The sequence below is a fragment of the Falco biarmicus genome, chromosome 9 (genome assembly GCF_023638135.1).
Source record: "Falco biarmicus isolate bFalBia1 chromosome 9, bFalBia1.pri, whole genome shotgun sequence".
NCBI lineage: Eukaryota > Metazoa > Chordata > Aves > Falconiformes > Falconidae > Falco > Falco biarmicus.
The window spans coordinates 37,629,764-37,652,890 of NC_079296.1; the positions used below are offsets into that span (position 1 = coordinate 37,629,764).

A 23,127-nucleotide genomic window follows, 5' to 3' on the forward strand; every position below is an offset into this window, starting at 1 on the left:
CATAAATAGGGCTTGTTCTAAAATTAGGCCTTTGATCTTCAAGAGAAAGGGAGAAAAGAAAGAAGAAAAAAAGCCACACTACCAGCCAGAAAGCACGGTTCACTTGTCCTGTATTCATCTTTTAATAACTGCTGGCTCGTTAAGTCAGACACTGACTCCCAGAGGGACTGTCTCTTTCCTCATTGTTTACCCATGCCATCCGAGTCACAACCCCTCTGGCCAGCAAAATTGAAAACATCACCTTTCAAGCTCCATCCCACTTTGATCCAGAGCTTATTGTGTCTGTAATACAGTAGATTTATTTTTCATTCTCTCTTTTCTTTCTTTCTCTAACGGATGCAGCTGGAAAGGGTCTCAAAGACCTAAACGTTCCTAAACTGGCAGCAAGCTCTGTTAAATACCTGACATGTCAGAATCACTGCATAACTTGTTCGCTCATCCCTGGTGCACCCTAGCTTCAGTCAGGCTGTTGTGCAGGAAAAGACAAGACATTATCTCATTTCCACACAGACAGCAGTTCGATGCACTAAGGGCCCAATACCCAAATATGTTACAGCCATTTTGTACATATTCTGGCCAGTACAGAAGAAACAATCCAGGACCAAGTGAACAGATCAGCTCCAACTGCACGCAGCTCAGAGGCTTCAGGCAATGTTGGTTTTTCCCTTTGTTAGAGTTACACCCAACTACAGCCACAAACCATTCCCCCTTTGCAAGAGCCAACAAGACTTCAAAGTTACAATACCCCTCTCTCCACTTTCTTCTCCTGCAGTTCTCCCTCCAAACACTGTCTCAAGGCACAATGGAAAATCCTGAGGAGGCTGGTGCTCACGTAGCCCACCTGCCTCCCACAGCCTCGCAGTCAAAGGCCTGCAGAGAAAAGGAGCTCACAGATACAGTGGGAAAAGTCAAACAAATGTTGAGTACAGCAACCAAACAGACACCAGTTACCTCCTGAAAAAGGTACCATATTAATAAGCATTTTATTGCTAGAGAAATGCATCTGTGGTGAGGTATCAAAGGCAGTGGCAACACTGGTTGCTGAGTCTGGCACCCCGCTTAACAAGGAGTCAGTGGGCAAGGCTACAGGCAAGTTATCAAGAGAAATCCTTCTTTGTTATAGCTTATGCTTCCAAGACCAACTCTTAGAACACGTTTCCCCTCCCAGTAGCAGCAGCTTTGTTCCCCATTACATTCCCACAAGTTCATCAAAACTCAGAACAGAAAGGGGTCTCCACCTTTGTCCTGCATATACCCATCTTAGGGCAACATCAGGCTGAACATGAGATGAGGGGACTGACAGGAAAATCCACTCCAAGAACAGGCATTATTTAGAAGAGATGGAGACAGCACAGACAGAAAAGCATTGGCTTACGAGAAAGAAGACTTTTACCAAGTAGTGCTGTTACAATCAGCATTTTACATTTGAAGCATAACAAATAAACACAAAAAAATTAAATTGTGAAATCAATAAACTACCAAACATCTGTAACTTTAATGTTTGAAATTAGTTCGGAAATCTGAACACCTGAAATAAACAGTTTTGCAAATGTGGTTCCTAGATCAAGTGAACAATGTTGTTGAAGTTGTTTTAAATGAAAAAGTTTCAGCACAGCCCCATGAAGAGCAAGAGGCCACTCAGTCCTCCGCCAGAGGCTTGCTTGCACAGGGCACGTTAAAAACGTGCAGCTGGCATAGCTTTGCACCACACCAGTCCGGATTGTACCACATGGGACCAATTTGGCAGCCATTCTAATGGGAGTCAATGACAGCCACACCATTAGCTCAGAAGAAAAGAAAACTTTCATAAAAAGTCAGCCTGGAAACGCCTGAATAAACTTCAGAGCTCTTAAAACAGTTACTATGGAGTCACTATGGAAACAAGCAATGAGTTAAGCCAAGTGCTAATCTCAGCAAAATACAAAAAAGAACGCTTATAGTCATTTAGCTTCCTTATTGCAAGGCCTGGTGCTCAAACACAAGGCTGGCTTATACCCCAAAGTCCCAGCCACTCTCTCCTTACTCAAAAATACACACTAGTATGCAGCTTAGCATACAATGAAAGGATAAATTTATCAAAACAGACTACAGTAGCAAAGTGGGTCTCCTGCAACCCAGTCCCACACCATTGGGGGAGAGAAAACAGGAGCTGTTCTTCCACAAGCGTAGTTTTAAACAGTGGTTTGCAGATTCAGCGAGGAGCCCAGTCCAAGAGGTAAGTGGGCAAATGCATGCTGTCAATACCCGTCTGCAAGCTCGAGCAACTACGACTTCCCTTCGAGTCTGTCAAGTGCTAAAGACACAAGGAGGCAATTGATACCACTCAATCACATAATCCACATCACAAAGCCTATTTGAATAGTACTAAATGGAATACATTTGTAAGGGTTAATCGCAAGTTCACATTCTCTGCAAGTCATGTTGCTGTTAAGCAGTGGCTGTCAGGACTCTGGGAGAGCAAAGCAGAATTACTCATCTGCAAAGCAGAAAATTCACAACATTCATATGGTCATTGCTGCACATATATAGCTGCTTGGTTTTTATTGTAGGAGTAAAGAAAGATGGGGCTTTGCAGGGCAAGGACTTAAAATTTTCCCTCCCTACCAGCCTGGTACTGAAATCAGCAGGAGATCATGTGGACCAGAAACATTTACGCACTGCTTGCTTTTTAGTAAATAATGGGGAAAGAGTACATGAAATATGCTGAAAACAGCTGTTTAAAACATTATTCAAACTGCTGCAGACTTGTTTCTGAACAGCAGCTTAAAGGATTGATACTAGGAGGAAGCAAAGAGGACTCGGAACAAACTTTCAACCTGCAAAAATACGTGGTTGATCATTTTAGAAAGTCAGGTATTTGAAACAGTGAAATTCAACCTGGCTTTTACAAGTATCCCAACACTAACACAAGCAGGATCTGCAGACATGTATATAGCCAACCCCTGAAATATGGTTGCTGCAGCATTATTCTCCTCAGGCAACCCCAGGTAACACATCCTATGCTGAAACCCATTTCTGTGAATACACAGCAGTTTCGGCACCCAATTATTTCCACTCTCCAGTATCCCTAACTGGGAGCTCAAAAGCATACCTTAAAGCTGCTCACAATAAAAACTAATGACAGAGCATCTGCATGTGTATGAAAGAGGCATAGCCTGGTGGTGCACTGCCTTCAACATTATTCAGTGACACTGCATCAGGAAAAAAACTCCTGTTCCTGAGAGCTTAGTTCCAACAAATTAAACCTTCCGCCAGGTGGTAAACACCTACCTTTTCCAGCTGATGATAGCCACAATAAAATAGGTATGTGGAAATATTACTGGCACAAATATCAACCCACAAGCTGCTACTTAAACTATAAGCTGTTATATGAACTTAAGTAACATATTGTATGTCTCCTCTCAAAATTCAGGTATCAGAAACAAACTGGCATGTGAAGCAAAAAAAAAAAATCTATGAAGTGCAACAGAATAAAATTATTTGTATGAAACAAATTAGAAAAAGTCAAGGAGAAACAGATATTTGAAGTTCTCAAAAGTAAATTGATTACACCTATGCCCCTAACACCTCCTCCCCATGCCTCCCCCCTCCACTTTGCCTGAATCAGTGTGACGAGCTTTTCCTGGAGAAAGAATACAAGTTAAAGAGCAAAGACAGATTTTGCTTTGTTTCAGTAATTATCCCCCAGATGACAGGATTGGAATTTACTCAAAAATTCCTGTGGCCAGAATTTCATCGTTCCACAACACATTAACACAAATGCTTTTCCGCCTCCTTCTACATTTTCACAGGACACAGGTTAGAGGTGCATGACTCCTATCACCACTCTGACCCAATTTCCTGCCAGGTTGTTCATTACTTGCTCATTATCTGTTAAAGTCTGCCCTTTGGGAAGGGATCAAATGAGTAGCTAATTCATTACTAGTGAAATATCTGATGTTTATTAACAATGTGAGGGTATCTTGCAAGAAGACATCAAGTTCAAATTGTCACATAGCAGTGGATCATAGACTTATGCTGGACACATGATTGAACCAGTGTACAGCTGACTGGTAAAAGCAAATTTATGGCCTCTGAGCTTTTAAGAGTCCATTTCTCCAAGTGCTTCACGTAACATCACAGGAGAAGGAGAAACATCAAGGCGCTGCAGCATTGTAGACATGAAATGCCAAAGAAGTTATTAAAATAGTATTTTATTTCATGAATAAAAACTAAAGAGAATTAGGACATGGCTCTATTTTTTCTTTTTCCCCATTTCCTTTGAACTATTCTGATCACCTCTTTTTGAACGAAGGCCATATCTACCATTCCTGTGCTGATCCTGCCACTCACTCTCCAGCTGTCTTAGCATTTCTTGTGTTAGAAGTCCTTCACGCAGCAATCTGTTGGCAAGAGATCCATGTCCATAGCTTTTCAGATCCTCCTGCCTTGTAGCAGACTGATAGGCTTTCAAGTTCTTTGCACTTCTTTCTCCTGGAACCTCCACTGCAACAGAGTGTGCCTCTGTGGATTTTGCACCATGATGGTCTGAAATCGCCCTGGTATTCCTCTTAGTCCTTGAAAGGGGAAAGTCTTCTGACGCAACGTATGCTGTGCCAGGAGCAGCGGCAGATTGTGATGCTCGGATCAGCTTTGTGATGTTGCAGACACCAACTTGTATAATGTCATCTAGTTTTTTCTGAACTTCCCTTACAAGGACAGCATCAGGGAACATATCCATGAAGCGGTAACTGAAGAGAGGCAAAACAACACACAATTAAACCTTTTCATTAAAAGACTGCTGACTGGGACAAAAATGAGATATGTACTATGTAAAGTAAAAAAAAAAAAAATATTATATGTTGCATGGGAAGGCCACTGTATTTTAAGTGGCATTTCAGCTGCTCCAGTCCAGGACCACCTTGTTTCTAACTTTCTCTCTCTGTCAGTCACAAAATGTTCTCTGCAGAACCCATGACTGCTCCCACAACATAGCTACATTTGCATTTGTCAGGATCCTCTAAAGGGCTAAAGGAGCCCACCACATGCACACGGGCTAGAAGATGCTGTTTTTCTAGGACTGTAAGTCACAAATATTAGGAAAAAATAACAATAATTTTCAAGCACAAAGACAATACCTTAACCACAGATAGAGGTCAAAAACATCATGAACAGCTTCAAGGTGTACAAGTTCTTTGATGTTCTTTGGAGCAGCTAATGGCCATCTGGTGTGCCGACAGAGCCAGTCAAACGTCAGAGGCTCATTTCTACTGAACTGTCTTGCAAACTGAAAAACAAAGATTCAGCAAAGTCCTCAATTAGGAAGGAAGAAATCCTAAATTAGTTAAATTCCCTTGGGTCTGTACACACAATACTCCAGAAAAATATCTGCTTTGTTTTACACAGCCCAAATACCACACATTCCTTTACTTAATTACCCAACATAGGAATCACCTCTCCTTTTCAGGGCCTCATTAACACTGTTTGTCCATGGGCCATGCACAGAGTTAAGCAACAGAAGTATAGAGCTATCCAGAAAAGAGTAACACTGAAGACATATGATTTCACTCAGCAAAGCAGATGGACTTTGTCTTTTTTTCTTCTTGCGCACCTATTCTGTTCATTATCTTGTTTCAAAATCTCCAGGGTTGAGAAAATGTTACATGTGTTCCCTGACTTAGGAAACACACTGTTCACAATGCAAACAGATTAATCTGCACTAGAAATCAGCCCTTCTGAAAACTAGACATCTCAGCTCTTTTACTAACAGATAAACAAACCAAATAAGATTTACATTTAAAATTTTCAGAGGCATTGGATGACTTAAGTGCTTCTTAACTGGCTGATACCAGAGTTTTTCTGACAAGGAACGGGGCTTAAATTCACAGGCATTCACAACATCCCTCTGACATGACATTATGCTCCTCTGCACCTTCATTACTTGGGATCTGAATGATAAGCATTTTTTTAATGAAGCACATCTTTTTTCAACTCCAATCACTCAATTTCTAAAGAACATTATTAGCCATTTCTGAAAAGCAAGTCTAATGTCTGTGACACAAGGGCACATATCAGTTCTATTTTTATTCTGCTTTATTAAAAATGTTTAATGCATTCTCTAAAAGGGGACAAAGGCAACACTGTCTAACAAAGTAACAGTCTCAAACAAAATTATTAATCCTGAAAAACTTAAATCGGCTGACTACAAATTCCTCAAAATAATCACTCCAGGGGCACAGCGGAAAACAGTTCATCCAGGTCTGAAAAGTGAAACGACATAATTCTGAGAGCAACTTACAGCACTCAGGTTTTAATTCTATGTAACTGTATTATAACATCAGCAACCACATTTAACCCCACATTCTTTTCTTTTGTTGACAAGCAATAAGCAGTGGTATCTTAGTTTTTAAGGATAACTTTTAAACACACTGTAGTGTAAAGCTTAACAGTGCACATGTCTACGTAACACAATTCTGATCTCTTTCAGTTCAAAGATCACCTGCAAAGCAAGCAGGTAAGGTTCTCTGAGGCAAACAGCAGAAAAAGTATCCAAACTTTACATCACAAAATGAGAACTGGTTCGCAGAGGTTATAAGCTTTGGCCAATAAAAACAGTGAAAAATGCAATAAAAAACCCCAAAACATCTCCAGCTATTTTATATTACTACCTGTGAGCACTTTAAGAATCCTCTCAAGTTATCTAATGGCAAAACCCACAATAAATATAGCACCTCGATACAGTCTCAATGCATCAAGACCCACTTTCTCTCTCATATAAATACCACATCTTTTGGATGAAAAAAGTGACTGACCTTCAACAACATGGTACACACAAAAGGCTCTTTTCTGTTCAAGGGTGCAGTGCAGAAGACATATCGTGATCGCAAGTTTAGTGGAATGTGCTGAATCATATCTGCTAGAAATTTAAAGTCATCAATATTGCAGACAAAATAAAGCCCATCGACTTGTGAGAGACTCACAAAAATATCCTGTGAAAATATAACCAAATGAAGAGGATGTTATTACAGCAGAGGGCTGTTAAACTTGGTATTACCAAACAAAAAAATTATTTATTGTTTCAAAGGCTAATTACACTGAAAGAACAGCTAAAAATATCAAATTTGACCACAGTAACAGGGCAGGAGAGTTCCCTCTCCTCTTTTAACAGGATTGTCATTAAATTCTCTACGACAGAGTCAGAGAAGAAGACATAACACACTGCTTTATTTAAGCATTTTCAATTAGCCTTCTAAGTAATAAATACAGTGTTCTGGAAGTGTACATTTTAGTTACAAAGAACACCACCACAGGAACCACTTACTACTATGTTTAGAACTTGTTCCAGGTTTGGCACTTACCTGACCCAAAAAGCTAACTTTACAACATAAAATGCAATAATTGAGGTACTTTTAGCTCAATGTCAAGAACAGATCTATTTTAGGAAGAAAGAAATCACAAGATAAATACAGTATTGCAATAGAAGGCTTCAAATAATACCTGAAACCTATCCAAGGTTTGGAGAAACAAGAGCTGCCACTGCACATCGCAGGGGAAATTTTTTTGGCACCCAAAATTATTTCTCTAGTGTAAATCTTGGAAAGATTTTTCAAAAGATATTTAAAGAAACCCTGAGCTTCTTAATTAAATATGTGACTGAATACTTAAGAGATCAATACTAACACCGGGTTTTTATATTCACATTTCCATGCTAGTCCAGAAATTCTCAACAGTGAAATTTTAAAGATGTGCTGTTACCCTACCAGCCTAAGTCTTCCAGGAGATCTCCAAGTATAATCTTTTACCTTGAGGTCAGAAACCCTACACTGTGCTACATAACAGCACATCAGCAGAGAACAATAATACACATTTAAATTAATGAAAGCTGCTAAGAATTTCTCAGTGTACTAAAAAACGTGACACTATTTTTTAAATACAGCATTGGAAGATTAACTTCTACTTTAAAAGGTTTAGGCACTTCTAAAAACTCTCCTATTCAGCTAATGATGAGATCAAGTAGATTCCACAAAATCTGTTCCCTCAAAGTAAAGCATGCACTGGTTTATCATAAAGTCCATAGAAACAGGGAAAAAAAAATCAAGTAGCTCTCAGATGTAGAGAAATCTGATATAACTAGCACAGTTTCCCAGGAATTTTCAAATAAATTTATCAAAATTTCAACCTCTAGTATTTTCAGCCTCAGACCAAGAAGTCTGCATTTAAAATACAGGAAAGGTGAAATGAGAAAGGTTGTTGCACATTCTTCAACACACATAAGCATATTTACATGCTTCGACAGCTTTCAAGTTTATTATAACACAGAAGAGTTAAGCATTCTAATGGTATTTGCAGTCACTGCTGTAGTAGATAGAAGAATCCAACTGATAAAAGATACACACAAGGCCGACTGTTAGGTTCCCAAAGTGCATGTTCATACAAAAGCAGTGACTATAAGCGATGCTTAAGTTTTTAAAGAAGAAGATAATATTTTGATAATTCTTACAATTAGATTGGATAGAGTGGCATCAGGGAGGTGGTAAGCAAACATTTCTATCTGCTCAGGAGTAGGATGTAGGCCAGCTGCCTAAAGGGAAAATAAAGAAAAAAATTTCCATTAATTCTCAATATTGTTATAGTTAGTGCATCAGAAACAACATGCAGAAAGACAAAATGCAAGAAACCAAAGCACCCCACAGAGTCCAATTTATTTACCACATCTACCTAGAACTTAAGAACTTTTGTGTTTGAGCTTTTAACCCTTAAAAGCACAGCTTCAACATAAATGACATATCGCAAGCCTCCAAATGGGACAGATATTCAAGTCACTTCTGCATGACACAACCCATTTTTATTACTTACTGGTAAACGGACACAAGGAAAAATAATTTGGGATCAGACCATAGTAAAACAGCTCCAGAGCACATCTGTCCAAACTAGGTACTAGGGCTCTCACCTTCACAGGGCGCACAGGCTCATTCAAAATTTCCTTCAGCTGCACAAGGTCATCACGATGCATTGTAGTGACTTCTCCTTGTTTGAAGGATGAGCCGTAACGCCCAGCTCTCCCAGCAATTTGTAGAGCCTGAGAAGTTGTAATGGAGTCTATTTCCTTTTCTCCCTTCTCATTGATAGTTGGCTTTACTATAGAGTTAAAAATTATTCTTCTTATACACCTGAAATATTTTAACAAAACCAAAGAGGAATCCTTTTTTGCAGATTGTTTCCAATATACAACCTACTACAGAAGAATGAAAAAAATTTTTGAGCTTTTTGTCCCTCTGTACATTAAGGGACCACAAACACTACTTATGGACACAGCATATTCAAAAGGGAAGCGTAAGTTTTCCGGTTAATTGCAGGAGAATCATTACCCACACACACAACAACTGTGTTCTAATAGGGTCCCAATCCACTCCTCATCTGCCTCAGCAGTTTACAGCAATGTGACTGCATCATCTTCAGCAACAAAATACATCTGAAACTGGACTGAAGTTACCCTGTGTTTCAGAAATGCAAGAGACTAATACTCTGACAACCTAGCATATCCAACTCCAGTGAATCAAAAGGATCTTAACAGTGCCTACTATCACACAGAATTAGGCCAAGTGAGCCATTTAATTCTTAGAATCGGTTTTTAAATTAATGCTTAGTTCTACCCAATCAAATTGAACAGTACTTCAAAATTAAAAACTTTTATGTATGTGTTATCTAGACATAGCCGATATCTAGCCATATTAGTCAAACTGGGGAGAAGCAAGTGAGGATATTAATGCAGGTATCACACCCAAAGAAAAAAATAATTGTACCATAACCTGCTCCAAGTACTTACAAATTGAGTCCCATTCCAATTGCATCTGTAGCAACTAAAATTTTGCATGGATCATCAGGATCATTGAATTTCTTTGCCTGTTCAAGTTTTGTTCCTAAAACAGAACGACAAAACACTTCACATAGCAAACTCTTCTTACAAAACAAAGACAATGTATCACTAAGCCCCATGCCTTTATAATAGGCTGAGGGAAAAAAAAATAATTGGTATTTGGCTGTTGCTGGGGGAAGGGGGCAGGAGGGATTTACATCATTCCCAGAGCTGTGGATGGACCTCATTTAATTACATCTATCTGAAAATCAATATTAAGTACATAATAAAGGTCTAATCCCAAGATTAAAGCACTAGTCTATGAAAGTTGATTAACTATACAGAGACGCAAAAATAGGAAAACTTGTATTGCTTAATTCTAAGTTTTTTTAAGAAAGTGGCAAGAAGCAGAACGTTCCCTTTAAAATAAACAGAACAGTGCTTTACCTGGTGGCAGACTACCATATATGACAGCACATTCTAATCCTCTGGCTTCAATCTGTCGACTGATAGAATAAATGTCATTCTTACTGAAACAGACAATGCAGTCCCCAGGACGGAGGTTATCTAAAGATTCTAAGGCATAATCCAGGACAGTAAGAGGAGTCAGTCTCTTGTAGTTTCGGACCTAGAATCAAAGGAGTTTTCAAAGATAGTATGTTTTTAAAAGAAAAATCCCTGTGGAATATCAGCCAGCATGGTTATCATCACAATTGATTGTAACACTGAGGGACCTCTCACAGTCCTGAAGGGATAATTATTGGGGAGAAGCTGACATACACCTTAAGCATTTGCATAACTGCAGCACTTCCCAAGCTGCAAACTATATGGCCTTTTCAAGAAACAGAAGAACTATACATTTTTACATGTAAACTAGATTCAAGAAAAGAAGTATACAGTCTGCGTAGCAATTCTATCAAGACATTATTCCTGTTTTCAATCATCTGAATGCTATAACTGGTCCCCCTTCAGAACTACACACCCCACCACGCACAGATATACAAAGCTACAGTTAATTCACCATGAAATCATGCAGGCTGGACTTCCTTAGCACTAAATTTTATGTTTTTAAATACCCTTCACAAAGGAGTCTTCCCAAGGAAAAAAAAAAATATTTATGACAGTAAAGTTTGGTTTCAGAGATCTTTCAACTTTCTTCTGGAGGTGTTACCTTTATGTCCCTTCCTCACCATATGGAGAATAACTATCAACAGATCCAGCAACCTCAGCAAACATGAGGGTACTGTGCCCTCCAAGAAGAACAGAACTGTAAAGAAAGATCCTGAACATCTGTAGCATTCCCTGAGGGGACTCAGCAAAGCACTTACCTTCTTTAAGCAAAATAACAGCACTAAAAAAAAAATAAAAAAAGAAGAAACAACTTTGTAATGTCTCCTTCGGTTTAGAGGAATTGAGAAGCATTTTAACAAGAATGCCTGCAAGAACAACTTGGATCAACCCACTAAAGACCCTAAATTTTTGCCTGTTTTCCAGCAAGAGGAACCTGATCTGTTCAGAACTTTACAGAATTAAAAAAGCTTACTTCAACTTCTTCCCCTGTCGTGTACATGAGCTCTGTCACCAAGTCAATAGCAGCAGCTTCCCCACAAACGTGGATTTCTTCTGCACACAGTCCTGAACAAGATCCAGTGAAATAAAATGCAAAATGTTACATATTTATAGACAACAGTAGCTTTAGCTGACTTCTGTGACCCAAGAATCATACTTTGCTCGCTAAACACATCAACAAGGACCGTATTTCACCTCCCACAATACACTACTTCCTTAGAGCTGCTCTTGCTCTCATACCAGCAAGTGATGCTTGGAAATCTACCAGTATAACAATCAGAGCAGTTAATATCTTCTTGCACCATCTCAGCCAAAGCAAGAGGTACCCTCAACCACTGAACAAATGGAGCAAAGCTTTGAGTATGTTTTCTTTACTATTAATGTATTACTAACTACCAAAACAAACCATAGCAGAACTGAAGAGCTTTGTTTTCTGCGTGACCTTCTAAAATTATGAATGTGGAGCCAGAATAGAAAAAGGGAAAAAAATAGGATATAGGAGAACAGTGAAAATTACCCTGTTAAACTTAGCATCCAAAGCAGTGAAGGGAAGGGTGGGGGAAACAGGGGGGCGGGTCAATAAAATTTCAAACTTCTGTTCAAAATCTCAGGAAAAAAGTTTAAAAAATTCCCCTTGAAAAAATGCTAAAATTATTGAAAGAAGCATTCTTCTAAGAATTTACAGATCAATGGATCTCTATAAAATGAGCTATAATTTGAAATTAACACTATAAAATATTTATTGTTTATCATGTTGCCATACATTTAACAGTATCTCTTCATAACAAAATCTGTGAAAAACTGTGTTGTTTTAATTGAACAGAAAAAAGCAAGGTTTCTAGAAAACAATCAATGCAAAAGGACAGCACAGTGTAACAACAGAAAGATTCCATATCATCCAAGGAAGCATAACTAAAAGAGGCATCTGTGTAACTCAAAGAGCATAAAATTTTACAAAAATAGTAAGTAAAATATGAGAGGTATATTGCTGCCATACAGACAAATCCTTTGAGGCAGAGTATCTCTAACTTGCTGTGAGAAGACATATGAAGAAAAAACACTTTTATTTTGCATTATATATTGTAACCACTCATGAATATAGTGACTGCTAAGCTTGAATGTAGTGTGCCATTCATAGTCACATTAAATTAGTTCATTGTCAACACAAACAAACTTACCTAGAAGGGCTCTTGTCCAAGCCCACCCTCTGGCAGGATCTCTGATCATCTGAATTTCATCAATCACAGCAACCTCATCTTAAAACAAAAAAGCAAAATATGATGCACTAAGGAAGAGCATCTATAACAGCAATACAACACAGGAAGGAACTTGAAGGCTTTCTAAAACAGATTACTCAAATCAAGTGAATCCTCTATCACCAAAAAGCTATTCTGAGATGATTCAAGTTTTATTAACTGCTCTAACATAGTTCAGAAATTGTTCAAATAAGTGAAAAGGAATAGTTCAGCCACTTCAGAGTCCAAGCAATAATACACATAAAGATACCATAGATATGACTGAAACAATTATGTATACATACAAGGCGTATTAGTGCTGCACATTTCAATGGTACAAGCAATATGAGGAGCTTGTCTGGCATCTTCATTGGCATACACACGCTCTTCTCCTGTCACCAAGTCACATGGCACATTCTAAATGAATTCAGAAAACTCATGTTAAGTTTCTTCAATATAACAGAATCCCCTTTTCAAAGGAGAAAAAAAAATCAGTTTCTTAAACTGGCTCTAAAACAGTATAATGGAAGCTATCCCGAAAATAACTACTCAGCCTTCTGAGACTTGTGCTTTGTATTTAAGTCCTATCAGACTGAAGGGTACAATGAAGAGGTAGTATCTGTAATTAGATACTCTCTCCTATGCCTGGCAAGGAGATTATGCAACCTCTGAGCACTTCAGAGCTGTCACATCTGCAACAGAAGAACTGTCACAAGAGCTGCAGCACAAGAGGCTCATAAAGCAAGGCCCAGCAGTGAAGGAGCCTTGCAAGCTCCAGCCTTTTGCAGTTCATTTGGGGATTGCCCTGTTCAGTGTGTTACCTGCTGCCTTACACTCACACAGCAAGAGTTCATGAAGACTACCTGTGCAAGACAGCAGGGGCCACCACACTCTGTCAGCTCTACACTTGCCAAATCTCAGGCAGATGGCTGCTCCTTCCATACCTAAGCCACCTGCAGAGCCACGCAGGAAGCCCCGTTTAAGCCTCAAGGGCTGCATATGATCCATGAGCTGCCAAGTGAAAAGTCCTCACACTCACTGAATACATGGGGAAAAAAAATGCGGTAACTACTAAGAAGGAACATGCCTACATGGTATCCACATTCACTACATGGTACACATTACAGGTATCTCCTAGGACAAGCTAATCTTTCTGACATATTACTTTGATAAACCAATAATAGGAACTACAAACGCGCTAAATCAAAGACTTAAAAAAAAAGGAAATCACAAGATCATTTGGTAAACACTACTGTACATACACACTATGCTGCATTAATGTGGTATGTTACTGTACAGCTTCAGAACTGGCGTGGTTCTGTGCAGCTGGAAACACACTGGTGAGGAGCTCTCAGAAAGATGCTAGAAGCTATAAAAGGAAATACTAATGAAAGCTTCCTCTAGGGACCTGATACAGGACACTGCTCTTCAACTCAACACATCTGAACCTGCAGAACTTTTTATTAGATAGTTGAGTGAAATATATTTAAACATTAAAGCAGAAGGTTGAGGGGAGTTAAGCAAGGGTAACTCCTTGATTACAAGCTAAAATAAAGGTCATGGGCAAAAGAAGCCATGGTTTCCACACTGAAAAAGCTAATACTAGAACCTGGCTCAACCCAGGGAGCAAAACATTACAGGAAAATGGAGGCAGGTTACAGGGCTGATTGCATAGCACATACTTCGGGGAGAGTGATGTTCCATTCTGCACACCTAAAGCACAAATGCACAACTGGTATTCAATGAGCTGACACTACTGCAAAGCAAAGGCACCCATTCAAGCACACTGCTTCATCGACTACCTTAAGCAACTACAGTACTTCACAAACATGCATTCATGAGTGTTCCAGTACTAAGGATGTAGGTAATTAATATAACATACTGACAGCATCATTACTCTTTTGGAAGATCTCATGAGCCAGCAGTTTTAGTGGACCACAGTATATTGCAGATTTTGCTGACAAAAATCTCTGGATAGCATGGTAAGTTTTTCCACTGTTTGTAGGACCAGCATGGAATATTATCTTTCGCTGAATAGCCCTGGCATCTGGATACCTAAAACATACACAAAAAAAGCAGATCTGTTGAACATTTATCTAGTGTTCCTGGTACTCGAGGGAAATTGCAAATTAGCTTAAACTTTTACATATTAATAGACTTTTTAATGTGTGGTGAAAGCAGAAAGACCAAGTGCTTAAATAGAGACAATATAAAGAGGTTACAATGTCTTATAGATTCATCTTCTAAATCATACAATGCTTTCAAAGATTTAGAGTGGAACTCATACAGTGCGCTTAAAATAATTCTCATTACTGTGGTCTCTCTCCTTGGGTATATTACCATTTTAACGCTCTGGCATGCTACCTCCCAAACAGATACAGCCAGAAGACAACTTTCTGGAAAGACAATACCAACTCAGCGACTTTCATAGCTGATATAATCTTACTTTCCTTTTAATTGATTGCTACATATCTTATAACAAAGATAAGAGTTCCTGACACAAATTATTGTAAAAACAGAGAAATGGAACTGAAAATACAGTGCAATTATACATCATAAAGCTTAAGTCCACAGAGTATGAAATTCTATGACACTAAGAAAAGAAAATACTGCAACAACTTAAACACACTGACCAGTTGGGTGGCAATCTTAAATCACTAATCTTGCGCAGATCATCCATACAGTCCAGCATTGGAAAGATCTGCTTTGCATGCCTCAGGAAAAATGGAAAGAGATCATCCACGTGACCTAGAAGACAAAGCCTTTTAAGAAAGTTTGAAGGTGTGTATCTTCACAATAAACTTTAAAAAAAAAAATCTGCTACTTCCACCACACACTTACGCAATTCTTTTGACTTCTGGCTCTCTACAAAGTTCAATAATTATCTCAATGGCAGAAAAGTAAACTAACATGAGTACATGGACTCATTAAGCAATGCAATACAAACACAATAGTATATATTTAAATTTTTTTTAAAGTCTCATTTAAGTATATTCACCCTGGTTAGCCTACATGTCTACAGAACTTCTAAACAAGATGAGAAGCTATGGAAAAAATGGATGAGAAATTGCTTTTCTGTCCCAAGAAGATTTTAGCCTTTTCTTCCTAAATTCATATGCTGCCTTGGAATAAAATAAAATAAAAGCTTCTAAAATGCTTTTACAAATAGAGAAAAACAGAATAGTCTGCAGCTTCCCTAAGCTACTAAGACTTGGGATGCTGATTCAAAATTGTCAGTCTCCAATACCTAGGTGAGAAAAGAAAAATCAGCTCAGAAAAGACATCCATATTCACTCGTCTGAATGTTTGCAGAGTAGACACGTGGCTTTAAAGATCTCATTTTAGGTCACACGCCAATGGCCCAGCACTCACAGTACTTCAAAGACCCATCTGGATCTAAAAAACTGTTATTATCAAGCACACAAACACAAAACCGAAAGCAGTGTTGTTGGTTTGTTGTTGGTGGTGTTTTTTTCAATAGCGATTTAGTATTCAATGAATCAAAATTATTGTGAAAAATCTGAAGAACTTAAAAACTGTAGTATTTTCATTTATCATCTTTGGACAAGAAAAACTCAACTAAAAAATCTTCAAAACCACCACAATAAATGACCCTTTACACTCCTACATATGTGAGCTTTAAGGCATACATAAACAATGTTCATATATAAAGTAAATAAGGAGTGGAAGTGAGGAAATCGCATAGGAGATTTTATGCACAATCATATAAAAAGACATTTTAAATATCCTAAGACAGTAAACATTTAAAATCTAGATATTTACATTTTATGGCAAAACTAATGGCCACTGGAACCTTTAAATTGCCATCATTAAAAACACACACAGTATGCCAAAGTTCTGCAGCCCAAATTGTGGAGAAGGCCGTTTCTGCTGTTATCAGCTAGCAACACCTCTTTAGTAAAGTGTTGTTAGTTACAACACATGATGCACTAAGCAAGCAAACAACACTGACTTCTATTAGTGCCACAGGGAAACAAAGCATAGTCACAGAGCTGTACTCCCAAGTACTTAAAGCCACCTGCCAGGAGAAAGCTCTCAAAGTGCCCCCTAGTGACTACTGAATTTTTAAGAGAGGAATAAATGGAACAGTACTGTTTTCATTTCAGCAATGAATAAATGCTATAAAACAACAGACTGCTTCTTGCTAAGACCTCCACCTCTCTTGTTTCCACTTCAGAAGACTTAATGACAGAACACTCCATAGGATAGGCACAAATTTTTAACCTCTTTTACAGCATAGCAGGGGGGTCCACAGGTACCTAGGTAAGCATTCAGGTCAAAAACACAAAAAAAATTTGCTTATTTTATATTACAAGCACTCCAGATACTTGCCTGCACCACAGCATATATCATTGAGAATAATATGCAAATCAGCACTCACAGAACTGGATTCCATGATATACTTCCTAAAGCTTATAAATGCTTGGTGAAACAGGCGAGCTAGAGAAAAAAAAAAAAAGAATAAAGTGAATGTCACTGGGAACACAAACTCATATGTGTAAACACACAAAAAACCACTGAAGTAGTCCATGGAAAACCTACACATTAATATGAGATTTTACAAGAAAATATAAAGGTTATTTGAACCGAGTGGCAGAGAAAACCTAAACAAGCAGTGTTGTGAGACCCAGAAAAGATCAGATCTACTTAACATCATATCTGAATAAAAACACATTCCACATTTTAAAAAAAAAAAAAATTAAGATCTGTGAACATTTTCTTACCATCTAATCCATTTTCCACTCCCAGTCTTTGGATTTCTTTTCTTTTGTAGAACTTATTTAAGTTTTTTAGAACTTCACCTGTAGAAAAAGAGTAACATTTTATTTTAGTTTGCTCAAAATTAAATCACATTCTCCTGGCCCAAAAATCATGGCTCATAGCCCCCTTGCTCTGGAGAGAGGGAATCTATGCCATACTGAACAAACTCAAATGATCTTTCCCTAAATTAAACACAATCAGCGACTGAGTCTACTGGGGAAAAGGATAATCTTAAACTGCAGCAGTGTAAGAACTGCCATGAAGATGAGGTCAGTATTTGAGACACTCTCCCTGGTACTTGATAGAAAAGCATAAAGGTGGTAACCCATAGCCAAGATGTTATGCAACAACATAATTAAGGGTTTGGGGAGGTTTTTGTTTGATTTTTATCAGGACCTATCAGAAAACAGCACATTTTAATGCGAAAAGTAAATCTGCTTAAACTACTCGGTGACAGCTTTTACTAAACACCCTGAGAGATCTTCTTGTCACCACACTGCTACCAAGACACACTCTCCAGAAAGATCAGGCAAACCAGATGCAGTATTCTTCCTATTTCTCAGGTTAAATGAAGGAGAGAAGAAGAAAACTCACCAAAGTTTCTCAATATATATCACAAGTTTGTTTGTATAAAATCTCTAATTCTAAAATTATTAATAAATCCTTTCTCTCCCTTAAAAGGCAAGTTCAGTGTTGCAACAGAACTGTATTTACTAATGTACACTCTGAATTTAGTTGTTATTTAAATCACAATGCCAAAAACATGTCCCCTCTCCATCCACAGCAGATCAGAAAATCACAAAAATCTAGCAAATATCATGAGCATCTACTCATAAATTTACGCTATTCATAAAACTCAAGTCTACAAACCCTATATTATATAATGCTAGGATAGATACATAATGCAATACTCCCCTGGTTTGCCAGCACAAGTCACTGCACACAACACTGCCAAGCTCTGCTCTCTGCAACTAGCTCTGAAACTCTGAATTCTCTGCCATGACATGGAAAGCTTTCCACAAGAACAACCTTAAATTATTGAAAGATTGCCTCTCTTTCTAAAAAAACCTGTACTCTAGAACACAGCCCACTTCGCACAATGAAAATCACCAGGTGACAAGAATATGGCAAAGTTCAACTGCAGGCAAAGCCAGAAGCACAAGAGCAGTAGCTACATCCCATATCGCATGTATGATTGCGGTAGTCTATTAATGGATTAACTTACAGTTTGAAATGTTCAGAAAGGTAACTAAGCAAGATTGTCAGCAGGCTTTAGGCTTACTACACAGGCATCCACACTCTCATCAGAAAATGTTTAAGAGCCCAGAAATTAACGACAGATTGGAAAACACCACTAAAAGAAAGTACAGGGAAGTTACAACAGCTAACACATCATCAGCCATATAGCTAAATTCACAGCCTACTGGCCTTACTACACGATGAAAAGGTCAATGCCAGAATATTTGTTACTATCCAAGGCAACGTGACATTCAGATCATGGCAGCCCTCAATGTTCAAGGTCATGAACCTTCCTAAGCACAATACTTGTCTTAACAGTAAGGTGTATCAAAACAAAACAAAGCTGGCATTGCAGTCCGACAAGACAGGCCCACATTAGTTTAATCTAACTGCACATAGTAATAACTATTCCTATAGCAACAGCTAGCAATCAGGATACATGCTCAGGAGATCTGTCTCCTGCCTCTATCATTACCCTTTTATTACCTTTCACTCCTAAGATTTCCCTTTCTTTTCCATTTCCTCATTCTAGAATAGTATTTTAGCTCTTAGTCCTCAATCACTCTGACTTCTCAGCAGCATTTGTTAAGGTTCTGTGCAAAAAGACGTCCTGACTCTATGGTTAAGTTCAGAAAATATGCAGTTAGCCTCCGATGTATTAAATTCATTTAGAGGTTTCAGCCCTATTTGCAGGAAGACTTTTCAACCATCTTCCTGCACCTGAGATGACAGCAGTCCATTTCAGTAAGGCTGTATGCTACCACTGGGGAAGCTGAATAGCTTTATTTAAAAATTTCTCCATGACTATTAGATCTCTATTGTCCAGTCCAAGTGACCTTGTGCATCTAACTAATCCACTCGTTCAGGCACCTCCTGTTTCTGACACATGAATTGCTGACAGTATCTCATCTTTTCTAGCTTACGTTTCTTGCCAGTAAGCACAGCCCTATGGTCTGACAACCGAAGCCACAGAATTGACATTCAATGACAACTGAGCATTAGGGCTCCAAATCAACAACCATTTCAAGGATTCTGTGAAGCCACATGGCACAAAGTGCTGACCTTCCATACAGTAGATTTCTGTTTGCATTTACTTCAAAATGGATAATGGATCATCTCCATACCAGGGGGCCCACAGTCAAACCAAACCTAATCTGTGCTGCCCAGTGACTTGGCAACATTCAGGCCCAGCACTAAAGATCATGAAGCCAGGTACCAATCTTCCTCTCCCTGTACTGATAGCAGATCACCTACCTTTACTACATTCCTATCTTCTCTCATTGCTCTTTACGCTTCTTTCTTTTGATACTACATGCATGAGCGGACCTTTTGTTCCTTTTCACTCTCCTAAGTTTAACGCCTATTCTTTTTTCCTTCGGTTTTTTTCATAACTGCTCCTTAGATATTTCACTAAAATGTGTTAGTGTTACCTTGTCACTCAACAATTATCTTGTTCAATAAGGCAATCATACAAGGGGTTTTTAGTAAACCCCTATTTACTTACATCTTAAATCATTCCATCATACGGTAATTTCATACTGTTCTATTGTTTCCCATAACATCGTGCGTTTGGCCCTTTCACAACAAGGACATCATCATCACACAAATGTACCAGGAACATTACTAATGTAAAAGCAATGAAAGGCTAGAGAAAGACAAATTCTGCCACAATCTCTGTAAGAAAAGCTCCAAAGCAAAGCTCCTGCTAACTGTGACCTACTTGATATACCAAAATTGAAAGCATACATCACCACTCTTAAGGACTTCCTATGAAGTCCTAGAAAACATGCAGCAGTGAATGAACTGCACCACAGGCCATTAAGCAGCAGGTTTGTGATAAAGGTTTTGCAAAACTGGCTTTGCAAAAGTAAGCTTCTGAAAGGGCTTCTATTGTACTGTTTGACTAGGGTGAAAAATATGATCACTGTCTCACTTCAGCAAGTAACAAGCTAAGAAGATGATGCACACTGTAAGTAACAAAGTTTCTTCATAAGCTGTAATCAAAAAGCCTGTAAATAGAATTTTTTCTTTATTGAATCTGGTTCAATATTTGACAGCAGAATCTGACAGAGCATCTTCAAAATATTGAAAAAACATGTATAATACTGTGTGTGCTCACAATCTGAGGTGGGAAAGCAGAGGAAGACTTTATTTCATAAACATAAAAAGAAATGGATGACATTTGCTAAGGAAGGTTTCATCCAGTTTCCTCTTTATTAATGGGTTTCAAAATACAAAATTACTGACAGCATAACAGAGAGCACACTACAGGCCAACAAGCCAGAGGAGCACTATGTTGGAGCACCTGGCTGGTATTCCTTGCAAGTCTCACATGAAAGAACTTGAGGCTGAGATAGTTAATTTTCACCTGTGGGAACATGAATAATTTTAGCCAATCTGTTCTCTCTCAACAAGTTAGCAGAGACCAAGCGGAATCTATATTTATTTTCCCAGAGCATTTTAGCTGTACCTTTGAAGACATCCAACATAACCACTCACCTGAGAAATTACACAAGTATTGTACAAGTAAAATGCCACCATTCACATTTATTGGCACCCGAGAAATGCACTAATAACATAAGCCAACACTCAAAGACAAGTCTGAAAACACCACCATTATTTGCATTACAGCAGTCTAAAATTTTTCCTCCCAGCTAGGCTTTTTATGTCAGGACCAGGTGTTCTTTTCTTGAGGGCTCTGAAGAAATTAGGATCATTTTCCCATGCTTCCTATACCTGGAGTTCATACAAATAATATGCCATCAGAACACTTAATTAGGAGACCATATGAAGAAAAAGTTTCCATTTACACCCTCTATGCTTTGGGATCACCAAATATCAAAACAATCAAGAACTTGTTTATCAAGTCTTTAAAGATGGCATGCTGGCACAGCTAGGTAAAGTAAGACCTTTCCTGAGCAGAAGACTGAACGCAGATGAAGAATGAACAGGATGTATGGTTCATAATTAAAGAAAAGGAAATGCTGAAAAAGCAGTTACAACTCACTCAGTGGTTCTTGGGATATAATTACAAGGAAAGCCATCAAAGAGCACAAGTGTAGAGCATCTAAAGGTAAACCACAGAGTTTCTTCTCCGTTTCCACTTAAATGTCAAAACACTAATGTGCCAAGTAAAATGGCAGGATATATACCCAGCAGACAGGTAAGAGAGAAAGACATTGAGAGACACTGAGAAAGATGTTATTTTACTTAAAGGCTGAAGTTCAAACTCCTATTCTGCCTCCAACATACTCTGCAGCTCTCGTAACTCAGAGGGCACTGAAGCAGACAGCTCAGCAGATCTTTCCCAATTGATACACAGACATCTACACTTAGCATTTACTTGCTCGTACTTTAAGACGGGCAAACCCGAGAATACACAAACAGACTTGCACTGTTCTAACTGGAAATTAAACTTCAGTTTCTAACACCGATGGCCAATAACTAGAAATACTAAACGCTTTGCCCGATTCTGATGTAGCCACACACCCATGCAGACAACGCGCTTCTGTTGGTAACATCAGTATTTGAGAAAACTTCTCAGAGAAGACTTCTAAGTTCAGATGCAGTTACGGTGTTGGAATGCAACAAGATTTCAGCTTAGCTCTGGGCCCTGCTCCCACATCAAGCACTGCGTTAAAACAGGGAGCGGAGGAACCAGGCCAAGAGATCTTTCCCCCGCACAGGGGACGCCTAACGGCCGGCCTTGGTCAACACCTCGCTACGGTGGCGCTACCGCACCCGACAGCTTTCATCCCGCCTTCGCCTCGGCGGACACGAGCAGCTACCCGGCTCGGACACGCCGCACGGGAAGACCCCCGCTCTCAAGGGAGGCATCCCCCGCACCCAGCCCGGCGGAGCGGCGGCCCGGGGCTCAGGAGGCCGCCCGGCAGGGCCCGCCGCTGCCCCTCAGCATTTGAGAGGCCCCGGCCCCGGCGGGGGGCCGCGCACCCGGGCCCTGGCGGGACGAGGGCGGGAGGCCCCACCGCCCCTTCCCGCCGCCGCCGCCTCACGGGCGCCCGCGCTCACCCTTGTCGAGGGGCCGCGTGAGCTCGGCGCCCACGTCTTCCTCGGCCGCGTCGCTAACGGGCTTCAGCGGCACGGGCACGAAGAGGGAGGTGTCGGGGGCCCGGGAGGCGCCGTCCCCGCCGTTCGAGGAGGCGGAGGAGGATGCGGCGGCGGCGGGGCGCAGCCGGGGGGCGGCGGCCCCCCCATGGCGGAGGAGGAGCCCCGCGCGCGCCGGGAGCCGCAGCAGCGGCCACGCGCACCGCCTCATCGGCAGCGAAGGGCAGCGGCGCGCGGCTCCCGCGTCACGGCGCCGCGACCGCCCGGGCACCGCGCGCATGCGCGGCCCCGCCCCCAACCGGCGGCTGCGGAGCCGGAAGTGGCGTCACAGGTCCCGCGCCGCCGTCCCGTCACCGCAACACGCTGCGACGGGCCGAGCTCATCAACAAAGAGGACGCAGGT

The 23,127-nt window shown here is 39.9% G+C and overlaps 1 protein-coding gene across 3 annotated transcripts; it reads right to left on the reverse strand.

The window, feature by feature from the left end:
• Window positions 1-3,918: 3,918 nt before the first annotated feature.
• Window positions 3,919-22,968, reverse strand: SUPV3L1 (Suv3 like RNA helicase). 3 transcript variants are annotated; one of them, XM_056352244.1, is made up of 15 exons: window positions 22,690-22,968; window positions 17,385-17,462; window positions 16,993-17,100; window positions 15,273-15,387; window positions 14,526-14,694; window positions 12,945-13,056; window positions 12,583-12,660; window positions 11,379-11,470; window positions 10,283-10,463; window positions 9,806-9,899; window positions 8,930-9,149; window positions 8,480-8,560; window positions 6,792-6,968; window positions 5,118-5,266; window positions 3,919-4,730 (listed from the first exon to the last, which is right to left on the reverse strand). In XM_056352244.1, exons 1-15 carry the CDS (start codon window positions 22,934-22,936, stop codon window positions 4,235-4,237), a joined length of 2,397 nt encoding a protein of 798 aa, XP_056208219.1. In that variant the 5' UTR covers window positions 22,937-22,968; the 3' UTR covers window positions 3,919-4,234. The 3 variants fall into 3 exon arrangements, with proteins under 3 accessions (XP_056208219.1, XP_056208220.1, XP_056208221.1); XM_056352245.1 differs by lacking the exons at window positions 17,385-17,462; window positions 22,690-22,968 and having other exon boundaries at window positions 17,042-17,100; XM_056352246.1 differs by lacking the exons at window positions 15,273-15,387; window positions 16,993-17,100; window positions 17,385-17,462; window positions 22,690-22,968 and having other exon boundaries at window positions 14,522-14,658.
• Window positions 22,969-23,127: the final 159 nt, after the last annotated feature.

What these genes read in the sequence shown, in the direction of transcription:
- SUPV3L1 (XM_056352244.1), bottom strand. Translation starts at nt 22,936, where the DNA reads ATGAGGCGGTGCGCGTGGCCGCTGCTGCGGCTCCCGGCGCGCGCGGGG. An exon ending in CACGCGGCCCCTCGACAAGG is followed by an intron (nt 17,463 to 22,689) that starts GTGAGCGCGGGC and finishes CTTTTTCTACAG; the next exon opens with GTGAAGTTCTAAAAAACTTA. An exon ending in TTAAGATTGCCACCCAACTG is followed by an intron (nt 14,695 to 15,272) that starts GTCAGTGTGTTT and finishes TGTATGTTTTAG; the next exon opens with GTATCCAGATGCCAGGGCTA.